General features: G+C 41.9%; 1 protein-coding gene across 2 annotated transcripts in view; it reads left to right on the forward strand.

Annotated features, from left to right (window-relative positions):
* Positions 1–18939, forward strand: part of RAD51AP2 (RAD51 associated protein 2) — a 31645-nt gene extending 12706 nt beyond the window's left edge. The window contains exons 3-6 of one of the 2 annotated variants that reach the window (XM_085881764.1): positions 6230–6311; positions 9095–11971; positions 12695–12772; positions 18488–18939. In XM_085881764.1, coding sequence (XP_085737890.1) covers positions 9103–11971; positions 12695–12772; positions 18488–18606 — 3066 coding nt within the window. In that variant the 5' untranslated portion in view covers positions 6230–6311; positions 9095–9102 and the 3' untranslated portion in view covers positions 18607–18939. The remainder of the gene's footprint in view (positions 1–6229; positions 6312–9094; positions 11972–12694; positions 12773–18487) is intronic. The other variant, XM_085881765.1, reaches the window with a different exon arrangement.
* The last annotated feature ends 3930 nt before the right edge of the window (positions 18940–22869 follow it).

A 22869-nucleotide genomic window follows, 5' to 3' on the forward strand; every position in this document is an offset into this window, starting at 1 on the left:
GACGTCATTGCCAGCACTGAAGGAAGGGAGTCCTCAGTTTTTTTTCTCCGTTTCTTTGTTTGTTTATTTGTTTGTCCGGGTGATATCTCAGTCATCCTTTGAGCTAGGAAGCTGAAATCTGTGGACAAAAGTGAAGATGTGCTTTGGCAAAAACGTATTTTTTCTTTTTTGATCAATCAATTCATTGATTAATTACTTAATTATTATCGATTTATAAATTCCTTATTTATTTTCTTTCTCATCTGGGCAATATCTCAGGCACCTTTTGAGCTAGGAACAGGATATTTGGACATCACAGTGAACAAGTGATTTGGCTACAAAGGGTATTTTTCATTTATTAATCAATCAATTAATCGATTAATTATTTTCTTTCTTGTTTATCCAGGCGATATCTCAGCTATCCTTTGAGCTAGGAAACTGAAATGTGAGGACAATAGTGAAGACGTGTTTTGGTGAAAAAAGTATTATTTATTTTTGATTAATGAGATTAATGAGACATTTTTTAATTAATGATTAATTTTTGATTAACTTTTATTTTTTGATTGATTAAAGAAAATAAACGAATCATTAATAAATCGATAATAATGAAGTAATTAATCAAATTGATTAATTACTTAATTACTATATATTTATTCATTACTTATTTTATTTCTCATCCAGGCAATATCTCAGGCACCTTTTGAGCTCAGAAGCTGATATTTGGACATGATAGTGAACAATTGATTTGGCTCTAAAGGGTATTTTTGATTTATTGATTCATCAATCAATTATTTAATTTTTTGATTAATTACTTCATTTTGAAAAAGTTACAGATTTGGTTGAAAAAGTGGTATTTTTTGTATGATATTAGCCAATTGATTGATAAATTAATTATTTTATAATTTTAATTAATTTTAATTATGCAATTAATGAATTAATCAATCAATTATTGTAACCTGCTCTCTCCCAATTCCGTCTCCATGTCCTCCATGCACACCAAAGGTGCCCCGGCGATGTCACCTGCTGGAGGATTTGTTATTTCTTTATTTGAAACGGGGGCGGTGTACTTTGAATGTACCTCTACTTATTTTATTTCCATTTATAAAGTAAATGAAATAAACCTGGTTTCTAGCTGTGTTTAAATAATAACTTCAAAGGCACTCAGGAGAGCGTATACCTCCACCACGCAATGCCTGATCCACGCGAACATATCGGGCCCAATACATTTTTGAAATATTATGCTATACATTGTTTTGGCCCTATCTCTCAATGGTGAAGAATCACTTTAAAATTAAATAACTCTCGTATCCAGATTCGGATTCAGATCCTCACAAAAATCGAAGCAATTTGTCCTTATCACACACCCAACATGTCCACAAAATTTCGTCCAAATCCGTCCACAACCTTCTGAGATATCCTGCTCACAGACAAACAAACAGACAGAAAGGGGTGAAAACATAACTTCCTTCACCTTTGGTGGTGGATATAATGAAATACTTTCGACTTTCTGCTGTCTTTTATTTATTTATTTCATTATTCTTTTAACAAGATGGAAGGGGAAGGTGATGAAAGTAAAGAAGCATCACAGTTGCCTCTTTCCCTCCTATCACCTTCCTCTTTACCTTTAATGAACTCCACCAGCAAATGAATGAATGACAAGAGAAGAGGAGAGAGGATGGAAGGACACAAAGTAACATACAAGTTCAAAGGTTGCAATCGGTTAGGCCATTGGGGGTCGAAAGAAATGCGAGTAAAGGCCCGGTCACACCTTGACGTTTTAGCCAGCGATGGCAACGTATTAACATGTATGTAAAACGCTGGCTTACGTTGAACTTTTGATGTTTTTTTTTTAAGATTCGGACGTATTCATAGCGACTTGGTCTTATGTATAATGCATTGGTAACGGACACAGAACGTTTCGTTGTGTTATAGATAACTTATACCAACGAATGCTGAACCTGTTGTCGGCCTACACAACCGATGCCCAACGATAGTCTAACTTAGGCATAACGCGTTGCACGCATCGCCGACGATGTCGTGATGTAGCCTATTAAAAGGCTGACGCACAACGATTCGAATCATAACTGCCGGAGAAATGGAAGTGACAACATCGCGGTCACACCTTGGCGATCTTGCCAGCATATGCCGACCTAAGAAAAATGTGTCTAAAACGTTGGGGCACATCAAATACGGTATGAGTAAGTTTGGTATACGTGAGTAGAACGCTAAAGTACACTATCATACATCGTAGTAAGTAGAGTACGTCAAGATATTTTAAACATGTTCAAAATTTTTGGACGTACTCGGCGTATGACACACGTTCCGCATGCGATGGGGATAAGTTTTACACACGATATGTGGGCGCTTACACACGTCCACAAACGCTACTTATAAGCTACTCATAAGTCAAAACACGTCGCGGTAATGTCATTTTTTACTCGAAACTTATTTCTAACTTACGTGTTTGACGTGCTTTGAACCAATTCTTTACGTAGTCCCAACACACATCGACGTATGTAGAGGTATTCCAATGACGTCTTCCGGTCAACAAAAAAAAATAAATTAACATGTTTCTAGCTTACAACTGCCATATAAAGACGTGTTCCCAGCGGTTTTGGGAATTGGTATATAAAAATGCTGCTCATAAAAGGGGAACCCAACGGTGTTTTTGAGTCCTTTTTGAGTCGATGTCCATGTCAGCAGTAACAGTATCAGTATCAGTATCAGTATTAGTATTAGTATTAGTAGTAGTTTGTTCATGTTGGCAGTAGTAGGCGAGTGTGAGGGGGAGGGTGTGGGTTATGATGGATCGTCCTTGCGTCCGCGTGTCCATGGGTAGGAGACATCTTTTCACCATTGTTCGAAGTTCTTCGTGGCTAATTTTTTATGGGGCTTTTTGAACAATGAGCTATAGCTTGTTTTTACGATTTAGATCTATTCATAACGGGTTGGACAAATGCACAATGAACTAATAATGTGCATAGAGCGCTTTGATTACTTATAGATACGATATACCAACGAATAGTTATCGTGAAGCCGGCGTTCACAAACTATGCCCAACGATAGCCTAACTTATCCATATTGTGCGGCAGTTTATCTTTGCCGGTGACGTAGGGTTTGCTATTCATAGGCTGCCACTCAACGATTTAAATGGCTGCATCTCCACTATTGAAAGTAGACGCTTGCACTCAACAATTGGATGTTTTACACTCAACGACTTTTAAACGGTACCACTCAGCTATTTTAATTGTTTACATTGAACGATTTAAATTGCTGTCACTCGCCTTTGTTTTTTGACGCTGGCGCTCGGAAATTTTAATCGTTTCTATTGAACGTGCTAAATCGCTCAAACCCCACTATTGAAAGTAGACGCTTGCGCTCAACAATTGGATTTTTTTTACACTCAACGACTTTTAAACGGAACCACTCAGCTATTTTCATTGTTTACAATGAACGATTTAAATTGCTGTCACTCGCCTTTGTTTTTTGACGCTGGAGTTTTGAAATTTGAAGTGTTTCTTCTGAACGTGTTAAAACGCTCAAACTCGACTATTTTAAAATAGACGCTGCTGATGGACAATTGGAATTATAGCCAAGCTCGGCATCGAAGTGTGAACATCCTCGTCATGCCGAAGAAAAGTTTGAAGAATGCTGCAAATAAGTGTCCTGGCCGTGGCCGTGGACGCTGACGCAAGGACGATCCATTATACCGACGTCTTTCAGCCTATGAGTAACTTAAAAGTAACGTCTGTCGATGTGTGGCAATGATCACGTAACGTGCCAACAACACGTTAATCATAGGTTAGAAATAAGTTTCAGGTACGCTAAACATTACCTCGGCGTGTCTCAACTTATGATTAACTTACAAGTAGCATGTGTTGACGTCTGTCAACGATCGCAGACCGTGCATACAACTTGTGGCCAGCGTAGCGGAACGTGTGAGTCATACGCCGGCATACGTCGTGAAATTTCAAGCATGAAAAAATTTGAGGACAACCAAAAAGTACAACGTTTAAAGCCAGTGTACAACGACGTATGGCAGTGTTTTTCAGCATGCTCTCAATGTTATCAAAACTTACCCATAACGTATTCAACGTGTGCCAGCGTTTTAGAAAAAAAAATTCAAAAATCGGCATACGTTGGCTAAAACGTCAAGGTGTGACCGGGTCTTAAGGACGCGGATGACCTGACAAGAGATGGCCATGCACCGTCTGCTTGAATCCTTCAACATTGTAAATGATAAGGGTAAGATTGAGCCATGTCCACAAGGCAGTTCTACAAACTGGAGAAGAAGAGGAACAAAAGAGTGGACATGTGCTAAACCTGGACGTTTGCAGTTTAAGGAGGGGATTATGGGAAGAAAGCATGAATCCTGGAGGGGCTGAGGATGGAAGGACGACTAAAAGAGCAGTTCAGAAGTAATACTGCAGAATAGATAGTATAAAACAGAGACCATGCACCTGTCTGAGATTTGACAGCAACAGACCTTGTGCTTCAGCCTCATTGTGGGAGATGCCAATAATGTTGAGATTCCATAGAATGCAGGAGAGACGGATGTGCTTCTGGAGTTCCAACTCATAGGGGAGAGCAACAGTCCATTTAGCGATGGATGAGGGCTTTTGAGGCTTTTTTGGCTGAGCAGTTCTGATGTTTTTAACAAATGACTTGGAGCATGCTCAGTCTGATCAGCCAGATCAGCCATTGGTGAGGCCAAGAGGTTCAAGAGACTGAACCGCTTCCTCTGGCTGACCATTGAAATGGATTGATGGATTCATTTGACAAGCCTTGAGCAACCAGGAGAGACTGTGATCTTCCAGGATTGAAAGACGTTTGATTTATCATACCAGCATCTAACAAATTCCAGATCAGTAGAGAGTGACGCAGCTGCAGTCTGCCTGCCACGGGGATGGGGGTAATGTATGACAGACACAATGTGGAGCTATCTGCAGAAAGAAAGAAAGGGTTTTCCAGATTATGAGTGAGATTGTTTATGCAGAACCAGACTGGACCAAACACACTGCCTTTGGGCACTCCAGGCTCCACTAAGATGAGAGGGTTCCATTGACTACATGAGTAGAGGAAGTCAAATCCAGGAATGAAGGTGGCCTTGTATGCCTTAGGCAGCAAAGCTTGTCAAGCAGAGCAGTATGCCAGACTGTGTGTCTTGTGTGTGTCAAAGTTTGAAATTTATAATGAGAGAGATTTTGAAATACAGTCAATATGGCAGGGGTATAAGCAGATAACGTGGAGACAGAGCGGAATTGTGGTTAAAGACGAGTAAGATAAGGTTAGATGGTTAGATAACAGATTGAGATATCTTTGCTGATTACTAAATAATGAATTACTTTCACTTTTTTGTATACAGTGTTGAGGCTCATGGAGAAGCAAGAACAGGACGGATCAGGATGTAACAACAAAAAGAAATGTAGAAAGAGGAAGGGGGGGCACTCCAACAGCAGGTTCAAGGGACAAAATGGAGGGAGACTTGGAGAAATATGATTTGTGGGGAGGAATGAATGGTCGGGGAGGACTCAGTGAGTGAATTTGATGGAGACAGCTCTCAATCACAGAAGTGGAAGAAAAAAACAGGAAACTCGGAAAGAGATGGTCTTGGGGAGAGTTAATGGAGGTAGAAAAGACCATGGTTGTGGATGTGGGATGACCTGAAATGTTGGCGAACAGCTGTATTGAAGCCCTGGAGGGAAGGATGAGATTGAAGAGAATGATTATTGTAGCATGAGTCCTATTTCACAGTAATTATACTTAATTGGCCTCTTCTTAATTGGTACTTAGGAATCAGGGCCTGTGGGCAGCCCTGTGATTTGGGGATTGCTTTCCACCTTGAGGGAGGAGGTGGGGGGGGGGTGGTGGTGGTCACATCAGGACGCACTTTGTGGACAGTCGTGACTCCCCCTCCCCCCACAGTGTGACAATATGGTGTTTGAATCATGGATCACAGTATCTTTCAGCTGAATTTTCAGATGCGAAAGTCAAAAAAAGTCACGCCAAATCTTAGAGTACTGTGCTTTCTCTTACAGTAGTAGTGAAGAAACCAGCACACACTATTCATCAATCATGTTCTGTCTTCCAGAAACATAAAATAAAGTCTTGATATTGTGACCACCTGATGGGGCATAACATGAGGTGTCTTGTCTTCAGTGAAACATGGTTGTGCTGGGTGGAAAACTTTGGATTTTTTTTTTTTATGCCTCCGCTGTCGAAGGCACAAACTGAGGTATTATGTTTTCAGGTTGACCATCCAGCTCTCCGCCCGTGCATCCGCCTGTCCATGAGCAATTTTTGTTACCGAGATAACTTGTGAACCCCTGAAGGTATTTTTAACAAACTTCACACAAAGGTATATTATGATGCAAAGATGAATTGTTTAGATTTTGGGTTCAAAAGTTTAAAGGTCGTGCGACGTTCAGCTGAAGTAGCAGATTTTAGTTCCTGTGATAACTTGTGAACCGCTAAAGGGATTTTGACCAAACTTTATGCAGGTATGTACTATGATGCAAAGCTGAACTGATAAGATGCTGGGGTCAAAGGTAACATGACATTTAACTAAAAGTGGAAGATTTTCGTTTCTGATTTTTTTTTTTTTTACCAAACCTGGTACAAAGGTGTATTTTGATGAGAAGATGAATTGGTAAGATTTTGTGATCAAAGCTCATGTGATCTTTAGCTGAAAGTAGCAGATTTTAGTTACCACGCTAACTTGTGAACCACTAAAAGGATTTTGACCAAACGAGGCAAAACTATGAACTGTAATTACAAAGATGAACTTATTAAATTTTGGTTTCAAAAGGTCATAGGCCAAAGGTTAAATGCCCTTTTATTGGAAATCTGTGATGCTGCAATAACTTATGAACCACTGAAGAGATTTCAAGCATACTTGATAGTTTGACACACTTATGGACTGTAATACAAAGATGAACTCATTCAATTTTAGATTGAACAGGTCAAAGGTCATGTGCCCTTTGAAAATCATTTTGTAGACCATAAGGTCAGTTAGAAGCATCTGATCTTGTCCCTCTTCCACTTATCTGTTTTCTCTCTCTCTCTCCTCTCTCTTTCCTCTCTTTCTCACGCTCTTTCTCTCAAGGAACCTTTAATTACCTCTGCCACCAAAGGTGGACGGAGGTTATGTTTTCACCCTTGTCTGTTTGTCTATGAGCAGGATATCTCAAAAAGTTATAGATGGATTCGGACAAAACTTGGTGGACAGTGTGGGTATTATACAAGGATGAAGTAATTAGATTTTAGTGAAGATCCAGCTCCGGATCCGGTTTCGAGATTTTTTTAAAGTGATTCCTCACCATTCAGAGATCGGGCCAAAAACGATATACTATAGAGCATGATATCTCAAAAAGTTGTGGAGGGATTACGACAAAACTTCGTGAATGAGTTGGGTCGGTTAAAATAGCAAGCTGATTCGATTTTGATTGAGGTCCAGATCCAGATACAGCCTAGCAGTGGGATACAAAACATAAATTGTTCAACCTGGTGGAGGTATACACTCCACCGAGTGCCATTTTTGTTTTTCATGTGACTTTTAATTTAGATCAAACGTAACCATGGGTTTACATCTAACAAACACGGGTGGAAGCATGTCCATCGATGATGCATGTCCATCGTCCATCGATGTCCATCATGTCCATCCTTATCAAATTATACTTTCTAGTTTCCTTCTGTGTTGCAATATATTGTTGTTCGCATGTATAAATAGAGTATTATGTTGTAACATGTACAGAAGCATGTACCACCACATATACATGGGACGTTGCCACAAGAAAGCCGAATGGTGTATAGGACAGCTGGACAGGAACATCTATTTCACCTGAGTTTCCTGCCAGACCATCACCCTCCATCTTATCTGACTAATTCTTACAGATAATTCTTACAAAATGGCTCCGTCACACTATACTTCACAAGTTCATTAAAACTAATGATGATGGACTGTAAAGATGGTCTAGAGATATGCACACTCACTCCTAGGCTGTCGAGCCTGGGTTCGAAACCTGGCCCAGCTATAAACTGTCATCCTGGTGTTTCATTGGCAGGGTGATTCATCAATATGTGTCATCCCTTGGATGGACCTTAAAACGGGCATCCTGTCTGCCAACATTAGTTAATGGACATTAATGATCTCACGGTGACCTCCATGAAGGGTAGGTGAGCTATTACCGGCACCATGGTCAAATTACAAATTGCTGGCCAAACTACTTAGTTGAGCTTCAGGCCTGGTTAGCCAGTTCGTCAAAGACTTTGGGCAAAATTCTTTCCCCGGCCAACCCCACAAGAATGTGGGAATAATTTTGGCCATTTAAGAAGAAAAAGAAAATTCCAACGAGGGATAATAAACACTGGAATGGCACTCAGTAGAGCCCATACCTCTTCCAGGGTGAACAGTTTGCTTTTTTAGAGCCCATTAATGCGGCTGGCACCATGAACAAATTCGAAATTCCTGTCCGAACCAGCAAAGAGATTTTGTTTATGGCTATGGAGGTGGCACAGCTGTGCCTTCAGCCAATGATGCTACCCCGTAGCCTTATGCCACATGCAAACGAAGAAGCCCACTGATAGGCCAGATGTGAATCTGGATCTAAACAAAATATAATCAGCTTGTTATTGTCACCTACCCAACTCATCCACCAAGTTGCGTCTGCATCCGTCCACAACGTTTTGAAATATAGCGCTATACAGCATATCATTTTGGCCCTAATCTCTTCATGTTGATTAAGAACCATTTTTAAAATTATTGGATCGGATCTTTACCAACATTGGTTCAATTTGTCCTTGTCACACACCCAACCTGTCCACCACGTTTCTTCCGAATTGGTCCATTACATTTTAGTTATCCTGCTCACAGATAGATAGGGATGAAAACCTAACCTCCGTCTACCTTCGGTGGTGGAGGTAATGATGAAGGCAACGATTCCAAGCACAGTATTAATGATTACAGATACAGTAACTGCACAATGACAAGAGGCACAAAGGCGCTGCTGTGTGTTGTAATATGTTGTTGATTAAAAGTACTGTGTAATAAAGAATAGTGTTTCAACGCATATTTTATTTAACCTTTCTTTTTCCATGTGTGCTTATTCTATCACAGTGCACATCATGAAGCAAGAAGAGAATGAAGAGATTCCCCAGACTTTTGAAGAAAATGAGATATCTGAAAAATTGAATCAGAAGAGAACTTCATTCCAGAATTTTACATCATTTCATGATGAAAGTCACCTGCAAGCAGGTTGCTCACCCTTGAGAGCAGTTTGGAAACCTCAGCACAAAGCTTCTTGGAGTAGGAGTATATTGAAAACTAAACGTGTGCCTTGTTCACTTCCTTCTGAAACATTTAGATGGAAATGGTTTTCACCTACAAAGCAAACAAAAATGTCCTTCCTTAAAAACATGTCAACACTTATCTCGAAAGGAATGCCTTGTGAACTGGCTTTAAGTGACCAATATTCAGCAGGCTTACTCTCTGTATCAGGCAATGTGAATCGATCAAGAGATGAAGATGTTAAAGTATACTGGCCGGATGGACCGAGAGTGAAAATGGCACAAATATTATCGATAATGCATGGTACAAATGAGAAGAATCGTAACAATTGTTCAACGAAAGAGAAACATATGAACATCGCTGAACAAGAATGTGCGATTACAAAATCCACCAAACAATCATGCCCCAAATTTGCATATTCCACTTACAAACCACTCCTTCACCTGTCACAAAAAGCATTCAAAATATATAAGATCCTTCAGATTTCTTCAGAAGCATCTTCATGCAGCATCACATGTGATGGCAGGCTTTCACTTTCTGCACACGAAGAATGGGATTCTTTACGTAATGATAGTGCAAATGATCCGAAACCCATCTCGCAACCGATTGCAGGGTATATTTGCAGCGAGCATACCATTTCAAGTATTTCCATTCCAAATGGTTCAAGTGATGAACAGCACGATGCCTATGATGCATTATGTCAAGGTTACTCCAATGCAAAACATGCAAAACAAATAATTCATTTATCTGAATCAGTTTCCAGTGATGCAAAAAATATCAACTTGTATTTTGAACCACCAAGTGCCATTGAACCCACCAATACTCATAATGCCAACGGTGTGTGCCCTTTCACAAATAATGACATTTCTGCAGAACCTGTGCTAGAATCAAACATTTCAAATGCCGATTGTTATTTTATCGACAAAGAGGAGTATGTTTCCCATAATAAGAATATTTTGCTTCATACAACATGTTTGGAGGATAACAAGTCAACGAGCATTCAAGATAAATCTTTTCGTCCATCATATCATGAATTGGATTTGCCTGTAGCTCACGTCCAACATGTGCCACCCAAATATGTTTATCCACACATGATAAATCCCATCTCTGGCCGTGATGTCTTCAACAAAAGTTATTGGAAAAAAGAACCAGAAACGATGTCAGAACAATTTCAGATACACATCCATTTGCATGATCTTTTAACAGAATGGCTTCGTCATAAAATTGTGGATATACCAAATAGCACAAGCCCACATGTTGACGACAGTATGAATGGTACCAGAATGCCATTAAGAACACCATCTGATGAAAAAGCTGAAGATCCTAATGGTAATTCCAAGGTAAATGTTCTGAGGACTTCTGAAGAAAGATGCATGCTCAAGAACGATTTGAGAGGAGGCACGATGTCATCAGTTGATGGGAGTAATGAAGACATAATGCAATGCGAGCACGTGTTCCTTAGTGAAACCTATATTAAGTTATTAAAAACAGACTGCCATGGAGATTTTATCCAAGCTTTACATGATGCGGATTCTGAAAACAGAATATCTTCTGTAGTCATAAGTGTAATAGAAAGTGGTTTATTGGCGTTTAGTGCTACAGATGCTCAGAATAACAAACACAAGCAATTGGCACAGGAGCAATTAAAAAATAATTCAAATAATTTTCATGAACTAGTACAAAAGTGCTCAAATGCTGGGCTGGAATCACAAAACAAGCAGGAAACAGCTCGTGAAAATGTCTCTTGCATGCAGGGCGACCGTTCAACAAACATCGTCTTGAAATCACTCCAATTGCAGATTTCTCTGAATCGCTGCAAGAGCACAAATCTCCATGCATCATGCAATAAAGAAGCCAACCACGTAAAGTGTGAGAAGGAATTAGAGCAGGTCTCTTCTCAATCCTCCTCCATTCAGCCCCTGCCCTGTTCCATGAAAGGCGTTCACAATCTAATCAATACACAGTTTTCCACTTACAATCATCATGATGGAAAAGAGGAAGAGATCACCTTCCATGAAAATCAACATAGCGACCTTCATATACCAACGAGGTTGAAAAGTGCAAACAATTTGAGCACTGAAAAATTTACTTGTATCAAATATCAACAACATCAAGCACCTCAAACAGTTGAGACTTGTGAAAAGAAAGATGATGCAATAGTAGGTTTACAAACGACAAGCTGTGAAAGTAATTTGTCCTCTCTCATGAACGAGAAGGAAATACCAGACATGCAAAAACATTTACTTGTTGTCGCTGAAGCCAAAACACTTACTGCTGTCAATTTGATTCGATCCGTACTTGGTGACAAGCTTGTTCCCGCTGATTCACCAAATGACATCTCTGAGATGTCTGCTCCTTTGCTGACCACCGATAGCGATCGTCCTATTCGAGGCCTGGAAAATGAGAAATGGGTGAAGAAGGTAGAAAGACCAAGCACAGAGGTTCGAACAAAGTTTGCCCTCGTTCTTGATGAACTTTCTCATTTTCACAAGACAAGTGAGGAGATGGAGCTGGAACGGAGTGGAAAAGAAAAAGTATTCGTAGCAGATCGGCAGATGGCATTAGGTGTTGGTCGCCCACGGAAGATTGATAATAATATTGATACGGAGTTGTCCCAACTTGAAGGGAATGATTCAACGGGTGAGGCTGAGGTCACAAAAGTGCGAACAACCGATGAAAGTTGCACCTGGAAACCACCACAAAAAGGTATATTTTTTATTTTCAAACGGCCAAATTAAAAAAAAAACTTAAACGCTATCCTGCCAACCCCTACTTTAAAGGTGATGGGGCTGGCAGGATAGCCTCAAGCTGTGTACATCCGCTTTTGATCTGTGTTATGTCAGTTCGAATCTCGATCGAGCTTTTAACTGTCATCCCGGTGTTTCAAGGTAGGGCAAGGTATCAATCTGTGCACTCTCAATCGGAGGGATGTCAAACTTGATGATCTGTCTGCCAGCACTCGGCATTAGTGGATATTAAAGATCCCATGGTGTCCTTTGTGAAGAGTAGGCGAGTTATCGCTGGCACCCTGAACAAATAACAAATTCCTGTGAAAATCACCTTCATCCAGCCAAATGCCAGGCCTGCTCAACCAGTTTGTGAAAGACTGGCCAAAAACTTCCCCCGGCCAACCCCAAAGGAAGGTGGAATTAACTGGGGCCATCAACGAAGTAGTACTGTAGTAGTAGTAGTAGTAGTAGTAGTAGTAGTAGTAGTAGTAGTAGTAGTAGTAGTAGTAGTAGTAGTAGTAGTAGTAGTAGTAGTAGTAGTAGTAGTAGTGTAATGACATTACCTTTGAAATATGAGTGAATCCCATTTGAGCCCGTTTTTACTGCCACCAAGCCCGACACCCTTGTAATGACCATTTTATATCAGTTGGGGGTGGTAGTAATGCATCAAAAGATTGACTGAACGTATATATGGTTTCAGAATCGCGTGTGAGACAATCTTGGAGGCCTGCTTTTACTTCCAAATCTTCGGAAACAATGAATTTGAATCTTCATGCCGGTGAGTATGATCACTGATGCAATACACAGCCAAAGTCATTACATCTGAAATGAAATGGATTGGCATGCTTAATTATAATGGTCCTCTCTGAGTTGCAGGTGAGCATATTGCTCATTATATAGTGGGGCGGCTTAGCCCAAATATTCAAAAGAATTGTGCATTTTGTGATACAAGCACCAAATTTGGCACAAATGTACATTAATATGTTGCGAACATTTTCAGATATTGGGCCACTTGAAATTCTCTCTTTATGTCCGCCATATTGGATTTCAAAATGGCCACCACTTGAAATCTACATTTGCTATTATCTCTGGACGGAATGCAGCTATTGACTTGATTCTGGCATCTAAATGTATGTTTTTGGGGCCAAGGAATCCAATGGTACCATTTTCAACTTAATATTATCTATCACAGTCTGTTATATAATTTTATTTGGAAATTATCTTGGCAAATATTGGATTCAACACAATACTTTGAAAAGAATGTCTTAGTTCTGTAAATATAAATAAATTAAAAAAAACTATACTAAATCACTAGTAACAACTCAGACAAGCTCATATATACTGGCAGTCTAAAATATAAATTCACATCAAGTGACTGCAGCAGCACTGTACATCCTGCAACACCGTGCCTACAACCACTACTGACTGGGAGAAACCAGGGATGCAGAGGACCTTCTGGAGTTTGAAGACTGGTGTTGCCAGAGAGGAGAAGACATCCCCCAGTTTCACTACTGGGCAACCGTGCTGGAACTAGAACTGTTGGTTCTAGTGTATGTGCGTTCTCTCAGGCAGGGATCGTTAATGATGTACCTCGATGCTCTGATGGAGATGGTCCCCTGGTTCCATGCACTGGATCACACCCACTATGCTAGGTGGATACCAGTGCACCTGAAGGACATGGCTGAACTCACCATCAAACACCCAGATGTAGCCAGGAAATTCAGGGAAAGCCACTTCACCGTTCAGAAAACACAGAGGGTGTTCTCTTCAATCCCGATTGACCAGGCACATGAGCAGAATAATGCGTGCATCAAAGGAGACAGTGGAGCAGTTGGGCTCACTGACAACCCTAGTGCCCTATGTCGCTGGATGGTTGCGGGACCAGAAGTTGCCAGGGTGATTGAAGAATTCCAGGATGGGAACCAACACTGGAGATGGCAAACAGCAGACACACATCATCATGATCAGACGCCAAGTGTACAGGCCTCATTTGTGAAATATGTTCACTCTCTCGTCGGTGTCATAGAGGAGATGGGCAACCCATTCAAGGAGGAGAGTCAGGATGTAGTCAAACTGGACACAAAGGAGATCACAGATCCTGCTGCTGTGGAGACCGTGATGAATGCCAAGAGGATTGGCCAAGAGCAGTTCGAGGCTTTCACCAGAGAGTGTCTGTTGGACAGAACAAAGGCAGTGGACGCACCCATTCCTCGAAACAAGCTGAAGGTGTTCAGCACTTCCACTCCAAGAAGCCAGAGCATAGGTCAGCAACAGCTCGCCTCCATCAAGAATGACCGTGAACTCTTCGCACGCCTGTACATTGGCTGCCAGACGAGGGATGGAAACCTTGAGGAATTCTTTTGTCATGAGAATCAGGCATGTCCTCCTGCATTGTCTGATGGTGGAAGCCTCTGCACTGGTACCAAGAGTGATCTCCTCACATGCTTGGAAGAAGTCTCCGACGCAAAGACAGAGACTCCTGTCACAACCTGTATTGTGCTTGATGGAGCAGCCATCGTCAGATGCTGAAGCCGGCTGCATCAAAGACCTTTGAATAGTATGCGCAACAGATCTTCATCCCATATATGTCCACGAAGCTGCAAACAGTGTCACGCCTGGATCTGGTCTGGGATACTTACCTTGCTGATTCACTGAAAGGTAGTACACGTGCAAAGCGGGGACAAGGTGTGCGGAGACGTGTGGTGGCTTCCGCAGCCATACCAGGAAACTGGCAGAACTTCCTACGAGTGGACAGCAACAAGACCGAGCTGTTCAGGTTCCTCTCAGCAGCTCTCATGGAATGGTTTGACCAGGAAGACAAGCAACTCGTCATTACTGATGGAGAGGCAGTGCTCAGCAAGCCACTACTGCCAGATGTGACCTCACTCGCCCCATGTAACCATGAAGAAGCTCACAGTCGGATGTTGCTGCATGCATCTCATGCAGTCCAGCATGGACACCATGCAATACTCATCCAGACTGTAGACACCGATGTTGTGGTGCTGGCAGTGTCCCTGGCACAGGAGTTGCAACCAGAAGACAAACTGTGGCTGGCATTTGGAACAGGCCAGAGTTTCCAATACCTAGCAGCACACAAAATAGCAGCTGGATTGGGACGAGAGAAGGCTCGTGCACTGCCAATGTTCCACGCTCTAACTGGATGTGACACTGTGTCTAGTTTTCATAGACATGGCAAGAAGACTGCGTGGGCAGTCTGGACGGTACTGCCAGAACTCACTGAGGCGCTGCTGCTGCTGTCCTCTGCACCTCGTGACATACCAGACGATGCAATGCACATCATCGAGAGGTTCGTGATCCTGTTGTATGATCGAACCAGCAAATGCACAGACATTGACAAGGCCAGGAGGAAACTCTTCGCAAGGAAGAACAATGTGCAGCTCATCCCTCCAACGAAGGCAGCTCTGGAGGAACATGTCAAGAGGGCAGTGTATCAAGGTGGACATGTGTGGGGTCAGATACTGCTGCCAGCACCAGAGCTCCCTCCACCAACCAACTGGGGTTGGTCAAGGACTGGAGAAGGACAGTACACACCTTACTGGACCAGGCGAACTGAGGCAGCTCACAGCTGCATTGAGCTGGTTTCTTGCAAGTGCAAGAAAGGGTGTGTGAGGCGCTGCAAGTGCAAAAAGGCTGCCCTTTAGTGCACAGCCCTCTGTGTGTGTGAAGGGGACTGCACATGACGATGAGTCAACAACATACATGTACTTGTGGCAATGCTGAACTTGTTAACATGACACTGTTTATATACACGTATCTTCAGTACCGGTATATACCTACCCTCAGATACCAGTACACCTAGCCTCAAATACTAGACCATGTAGCATGTCAGTATTATACCTTAGACATTTACAGAACTAAGACATTCTTTTCAAAGTATTGTGTTGAATCAAATATTTGCCTCAATAATTTTCAAATAAAATTATATAACAGACTGTGATAGATAATATTAAGTTGAAAATGGTACCAATGGATTCCTTGCCCCCAAAAACATACATTTAGATACCAGAATCAAGTCAATAGCTGCATTCCGTCCAGAGATAATAGCAAATGTAGATTTCAAGTGGTGGCCATTTTGAAATCCAATATGGCGGACATAAATAGAGAATTTCAAGTGGCCCAATATCTGAAAATGTTCGCAACATATTAATGTACATTTGTGCCAAATTTGGTGCTTGTATCACAAAATGCACAACAGGTTTGCTATGCTGCTACACTAATACTGGAATTGTAGGTTCAAATTACATAGAGTGTATTATGTTGAGTTTTCCATTTGGTTGGGTACAAACACTCACCTCTAAGCTATCTAACCTCCATTCAAATCTCAGCCCAGCCATAAACTTATTTATGTTATAAACAGTCCACCATCAACCCCCTTCTGGTGAAAGTACCTAAATCCAGGATCACTGCTCACCTCCACTCATTCATTCCTCTTTTTTTATCCCCACCTGTGCAACAAACTTCCACATCTTCAATGTCATCCTTCCCTCCATATCTTCAAGGCAGCTGTTCACCACCATCTCAGAGATCGTCTCAAATCCAAAACCATCATCTTATAGACTCTCATTAACACCCCACCCCCAATCCCCCCCTTTTCCAAATTTTCAGTTTACCCTCCTGAGAGTTTCCTTCTCTATCCATCTTGTCCACTCCATGTATCCTCTCCTGGCACCCCCCAATTCCTCCCTACACCCATTGTTTGCCCACATTCTGTCTTGGCCTTCAGCTCCGTTGTGGGTGTTTCCCCCCCCCCCCTCTCTCTGCTGTTCCATTTGTTCTGTTGCATCCTGATCCGTTCAGTGTACTAGTACTAGCTCTTCCATGAGCCTCGACTCTGTATACAAAAAAATATAAAAAACAGTTTGGGCTAAATTTCTCTCTCACTCGAGAATCATCATGTCATCATAGTTGCAAATGGCAGTGCATTTTGTGCATGGTTATTAACGAGGTTGCTTATCACATTGGTGTTTAAAAAAAAGGTGAGACATTCAGGTTGCGTTGTTTGCATCACCAGACGAGGTAGCTGCATAATAAGGAAAGATGAGAGCACGAACTCATTATAGAACTATGTAACAAAGTGGTCTTGAGAACAAGTAGATCGTTTTTGTTCAGCAGGTTGGGTGTGTGACAAGGAAGAATTGATTCAATTTTGGTGAAGATCCGGATCCGGATCTGACAATTTTTAAAGTGATTCTTCACCTTTGAGAGATAGGGTAAAACCAATATATAGCACGATATCTCAAAAAGTTGTGGACGCATTCGGACGAAACTTGATGGATACGTTGGGTGCATCGCAAGGACGACTGATTTGATTTTGGTGAAGATCCGGATCCGGATCCGACTACTAGAATTTTTTAAGTGATTTTTCACCATTGAGAGATTGGGCCAAAAATGATATAGTGCTGTTTGTATAGCATGATATTTCAAAAATACATTGGGCCCGATATGTTCTCGTGGATCGGGCATGACGTGGCGGAGGTATGCACTCTACCGAGTGCCCTTCTAGTTTTATGGTGGGATTGTTGGTGTTGGACATGCCATGGACTCAATGGGGTGATTGCCCTTTTATAATTTTAAACTGCTTCTGTTGCACTTCCAAGATTACTGATTATATATATTACTACTACTACTACTACTACTACTACTACTACTACTACTACTACTACTACTACTACTACTACTACTACTACTACGACTACTACTACTACTACTACTACTACTACTACTACTATAATACGGTGCCAGTGATGACAAGCTTACTCTCCACAAAATATACTGTGGGATCTTTAAAGTCCAGCAACTAATGTTAGCAAACGGGATACCCGGCTTAATGTCCATCAGAGGGACGGCACACTTTTAATACATCACCCTGCCTGAGAAACACCAAGTTGACAGTCTGTAGTTGCGTCGAGATTCCAACTCTGGGTAGACAACATAAAAGCAAGTGTGTACACCTCTTAACAGTCTAACCTATCCTGCCAGCCCACATCTGCCATGATCACTGGCTCGTGCGCCATGTAGATAGAGCATTATCGGGTGGGGGGATAGGAAGGAGTATAACATAAAAGGAAGTGGAAGGAGAGTCGGCAGGAAAACGTGGTTATCACACTCCCAAGAAGGGATGCGGTGGAGGTGTGACAGGGTGAGGGATAGGGTATCCGGACCACACTTTCTTTTGAACGTTCAATTGTAAATGCAGAATTAAAAGAGCTTAAGAAGTGAAACCAGACACAAGAGCAGATGTCACTCCTCAAAAGATAGACTTCACCTGCAGTCTTATCATCACATCATCAAGGAAATATTCCTTTACAGGCATCCGGTTCGTCTCATTCTTTTATTCCACACGGATGCAACATAATAGCACCAGCTGTGAATCGAACCAGCCACCGGGCCGAAACACTGGTATAAAAAGCATGTTTGTTCCACTTCATTAACAAATGCTTAACACTGGGCCTTTGGGCTGTTCTTTCAACAGGTGTCTCGGGAGTGAAGGAATTCAAAAAAGTGCTTCCTTTGAAGACCTGTAAACGACCCATCAGACTCGGCCTGTCACGAAAAGCGAAGATTGCTAAGCTACATTCTAATTTATGTTAAAAAGGTGAAAAAAAAAGTGTTTTGGGTTGAACAAGTAGCCTTAAACGTTGTGGTTCAGTGTGTGTGTGTGTGTGTGTGTGTGTGTGTGTGTGTGTGTGTGTGTGTGTGTGTGTGTGTGTGTGTGTGTGTGTGTGTGTGTGTGTGTGTGTGTGTGTTGTAAATGTTTTGTCGTTTACTAGTTTAACGTTGATAGGGAATATATTCACGTTTTTTCTGCTTCATTCCACATTGTTCGACAACATAATGTTTACAAATATGCATTTTCCTCTCACTTGTTCAATCTCAATCATTCATTTGGTTTGTTAAATACATTTAATGTAGTAAATCCTCAACAACTGCTTTCACTGTGTGGTTCGATCACAAGCGGTATACCTGGTGTACAGGTGCAGGCTTCTCATAAATGGTACACCTGGGGTACAGGTGGCACCGTTCTCGTAAGCAATATACCTTGTGTGCAGGTGTCGGCTTCTCATAAACGGTATACCTCACGTCCTGGGGTGCAGGTGAACCATTTTCTTCAATGGTATACCTGGTGTGCAGGTGCAGGCTTCTCATAAATGGTACAGGTGGCACCATTCTCTTAAACGGTATACCTGGTGTGCAGGTGCAAGTTTCCGAAATGTACTAGAAGGAATTTGGACACACCAACCCTAACCATACCCTGTCACCCCATCATACCTGTGCCTTATTAGCACCACATTAATTAAATCCATTAGTTTATTTACTTCATTTCACTTGTGGTTGGAGGAGTGGTGAAGAGAACAATGAAACCAAGCTTTCCACAGGGACATCAATTCAAGGTGGTTTGGGGAGATGGAGACGGTTGTAGGGTGAGAAATGAACAAACCCTAACAACACATTTGCCTTTCGAAGAGACCCTCACACAGACATCAAAACCACGACAGGTATACCATCACCTACCAGTAATGCCACTATCTATGTGCCACGCTATCCCCAATACTTCGAGATACACATCTAATTGCAGGAGTATTTTTGTATATACAGTCAAGGATTGTGGAAGAGCTATAATAGAACGAAAACAAGAAAATGAACAATCAGATATTGTAGACCCTCGCCAGGACTTGTTTTGTGTGGTGTATTTTGTGTGGCGTTTGTGTACTGGTGTGTAACTTAATTAATAAGAGACATAATTAGAACTGCAACTTGATAACTGTTGGCAGTGATGACCAGTTCAGCCATTATAGAGAAGAGTTTTTGAAGGTTAAAAAATGAAAAAACCGATATGGCTGCCGAATCACGTGACCGATGACGTCATCAAAAACTTTTGTGGACCATTTTATCCCGAGATGACCCTCAAAAATTTTCATACTGATTGGATGTAGCGTTCTACCTATGCAATTATGACGTCATAACAAAGGCACCTGTGACGTCATAAAAATCATTACCCATGAGGAGTACTTGCTCTGTGCCAAGTTTCAATTTTTTCCTTCGTGTGATTTCAGGGATGCAGAGGTCCAAGGTTTTTTTTCCGTTTTTCCAATGTGGCTGCCACACCACGTGACCTATGATGTCATAATTATGATTATCATTCTCCCTGAGTGGTCACACATATGGTGAAAACTTCGTCTCAATCCGACAAGCGGTTGTGGAGAAAAACATGAAAGTTCTGTGCGGACAAACAAACAAACAAACAGACAGACCCAAATGCAATACCCTCTCCTTCGGGGAGGGCAACAACAGCAGACAGAGAGGGGGGGGGGACACCAATTGCAGGGTTGAGGAAGAAAAGAGAGGGTGATTTGGAGGGGTAAGGGATCTTCTTGCATATTCTTCTTGCATGTAGCAGCTTGGCTGTTGGGTAGGTATCATTCTGTTGGGGCACGACTGTGCCGCTGATGTTGTGCCCCTACACCAGTACACTAGCACTCATTACACTGACCTCAGAAGGATGACAGGCTGAGTCATCCCCACCTGGTGTTAATTCAGCAGCCAACAGGGCTTGAACTCAGGACCCTAATATCCCAAGTTAGCCACCTTAACCACTAAACCACCACGAGGAGAGTAAGGGATAAGGAGGGGTTTAAGAAACATTTGTTGTTAATAATCACTAGTATGTGCCCGTACGTGCATAAATACAACTTTAAAACTGCGAGCCAGAAACAACAACCACACAGGCCGTTCCTTCGCTCTCGCGTGCCCGTACGTGCAACCCCTCCCCCCCCAAAAAAACAACAAAAAAAAAAACTTTCAAACAACCACACAGGCCGTTCCTTTGCTCTCGAAAACGACGACTGGATTGGGGCATTGTGTTTATCTATAGATGCGCATAAGAAATCGAGAAATTATTACAATACATTGTCATCACTATCCGGAAGTGGTGCGTGCCTTACGGAATGTTCACATGCATTCCATGAATTATCGCTTGCATTGAAGTAACAACTGCTGTGATACTTAAACACACAGAGTTAATTAAAATCAAGTTTACCTCCCTGTCTTTGCTTTCCATGACATTCGCTGCCATTGACCATTGCCACTCCTACCCCACGGTAACTAAGGCACCGATCCCCCATCGTAACCGGCACGGCACGTGACGTCATCGTCGGCCGGCCGCGCACCGGCCTACGCAACCACGCCACACAGCTACGTGTCCTTTCATTGGTTGGTAAATAAATGGCCATAACTTGGGAAGCACTTGTCCGATTAATATCAAACCTTGAAAAGGCACATACTCAGGTCCCCAGCAATATAGCTGGCAAGTTTCAATTACATCGGACCAGTAGTTGTCGAGAAACAGCAGACACACACACACACACACACACACACACACACACACACACACACACACACACACACACACTGATTGCTGGAATTATAGATAGATGATGTCCTCACAAACAAGTGTTGCTTGATAGGGTGGTGTAATAGACGCTGCATTAACGGGGGTAAACTTGTGGAATTGTTTATATGCGACCGTTAAAATCATTATTTTATTTCAATTGAATTAGACACCTAAACACTGGATGGGGTAAGGTGTTCTATGAACTCTCGAGTTGTTACAACTTTAAACATCAATCGTATTGATGGTTTACTGAAGTCTGAATCACCTGATCAAGATCAGGTGACCCAACTTGTCAAGCATACTGCACGAGAAAACGTGAATCCCACAACACCTCCTGGAATGCAGGGATATTGCAAACCGTTTGAAAAACACACCATATTGGTTCAGTGGGTGCTAAGATCCCGACATTTGTCAAACTACTGCCACGCTACTTCATCGGCTGCAATTATTCCCATCTTCTTGCGGGTGTTGGCGGGAAAGTGTTTGTCCTGTGTCTTTCACGAACCGGCTGGCGAGGCCTGACGTTCCACTTAGGTCGTTTGGGACTGAATTTGTAATCTGTTAAGGATGCCGGCGATAACTCGCCTGTTGTTTGTGAAAGACATGGTGGGATGTTTATTCCCTAGAAACCAGTGTTAACACGCAGGTTATCCGGCTTAATTTCCTTCCGACGCATCGATTCCTCGTCCTGCTTTGTTTATACACCAGGGTGACAGTTTATCGGTAGGTGACGATTCGAGCCCAGACGAGACGGCTCAACGGTGAGTGCGCACTCCTCTTGGCTGATCCTAACCAGCTCAGCAACAAACACATCATCGTGAAATTGATTGGAGAGCGATTTTCACGATAACATTGCACTTGCACACACACACACACACACACACACACACACACACACACACACACACACACACACACACACACACACACACACACACACACACACACACACACACACACACACACACACACACACACACACACACACACACACACACACACACACACACTTTAACAATGTAACTAATTTATTATTATTATCGGGTGTTTCGATCTCTCGTCAATGAAACGATCGCTTTTGAGCGCTCTCCATGCAAGTTAGAAAATGAGAGAAAAATGCTGTCGGGTGTGACCGCATCACGAAGCACGCCGTCCTTCAAAGGAGAACACCTGACACCTACTGGCTATCCTGTCAACAAAGTGCATCCAAAAGATACCATGGTTTCTTCTCCCTATAGGCTATATATAATATATATATAATATATATAATATATATATAATATATAATATATATATATATATATATATAATATATATATATATATATATATATATATATATATATATATATATATATATATGGCTGTTGGTCAGTACAGTGGTGGCTAATTTCCAGGTACGGCTCCGATGTATCGGGTGCACCCTGTTACCGCCACGGCGGTCCCTCCCACACTGGTGAACGG

The sequence above is a fragment of the Eptatretus burgeri genome, chromosome 5 (genome assembly GCF_056783735.1).
Source record: "Eptatretus burgeri isolate ZD-2024b chromosome 5, Ebu_testis_v1, whole genome shotgun sequence".
Lineage (NCBI taxonomy): Eukaryota > Metazoa > Chordata > Myxini > Myxiniformes > Myxinidae > Eptatretus > Eptatretus burgeri.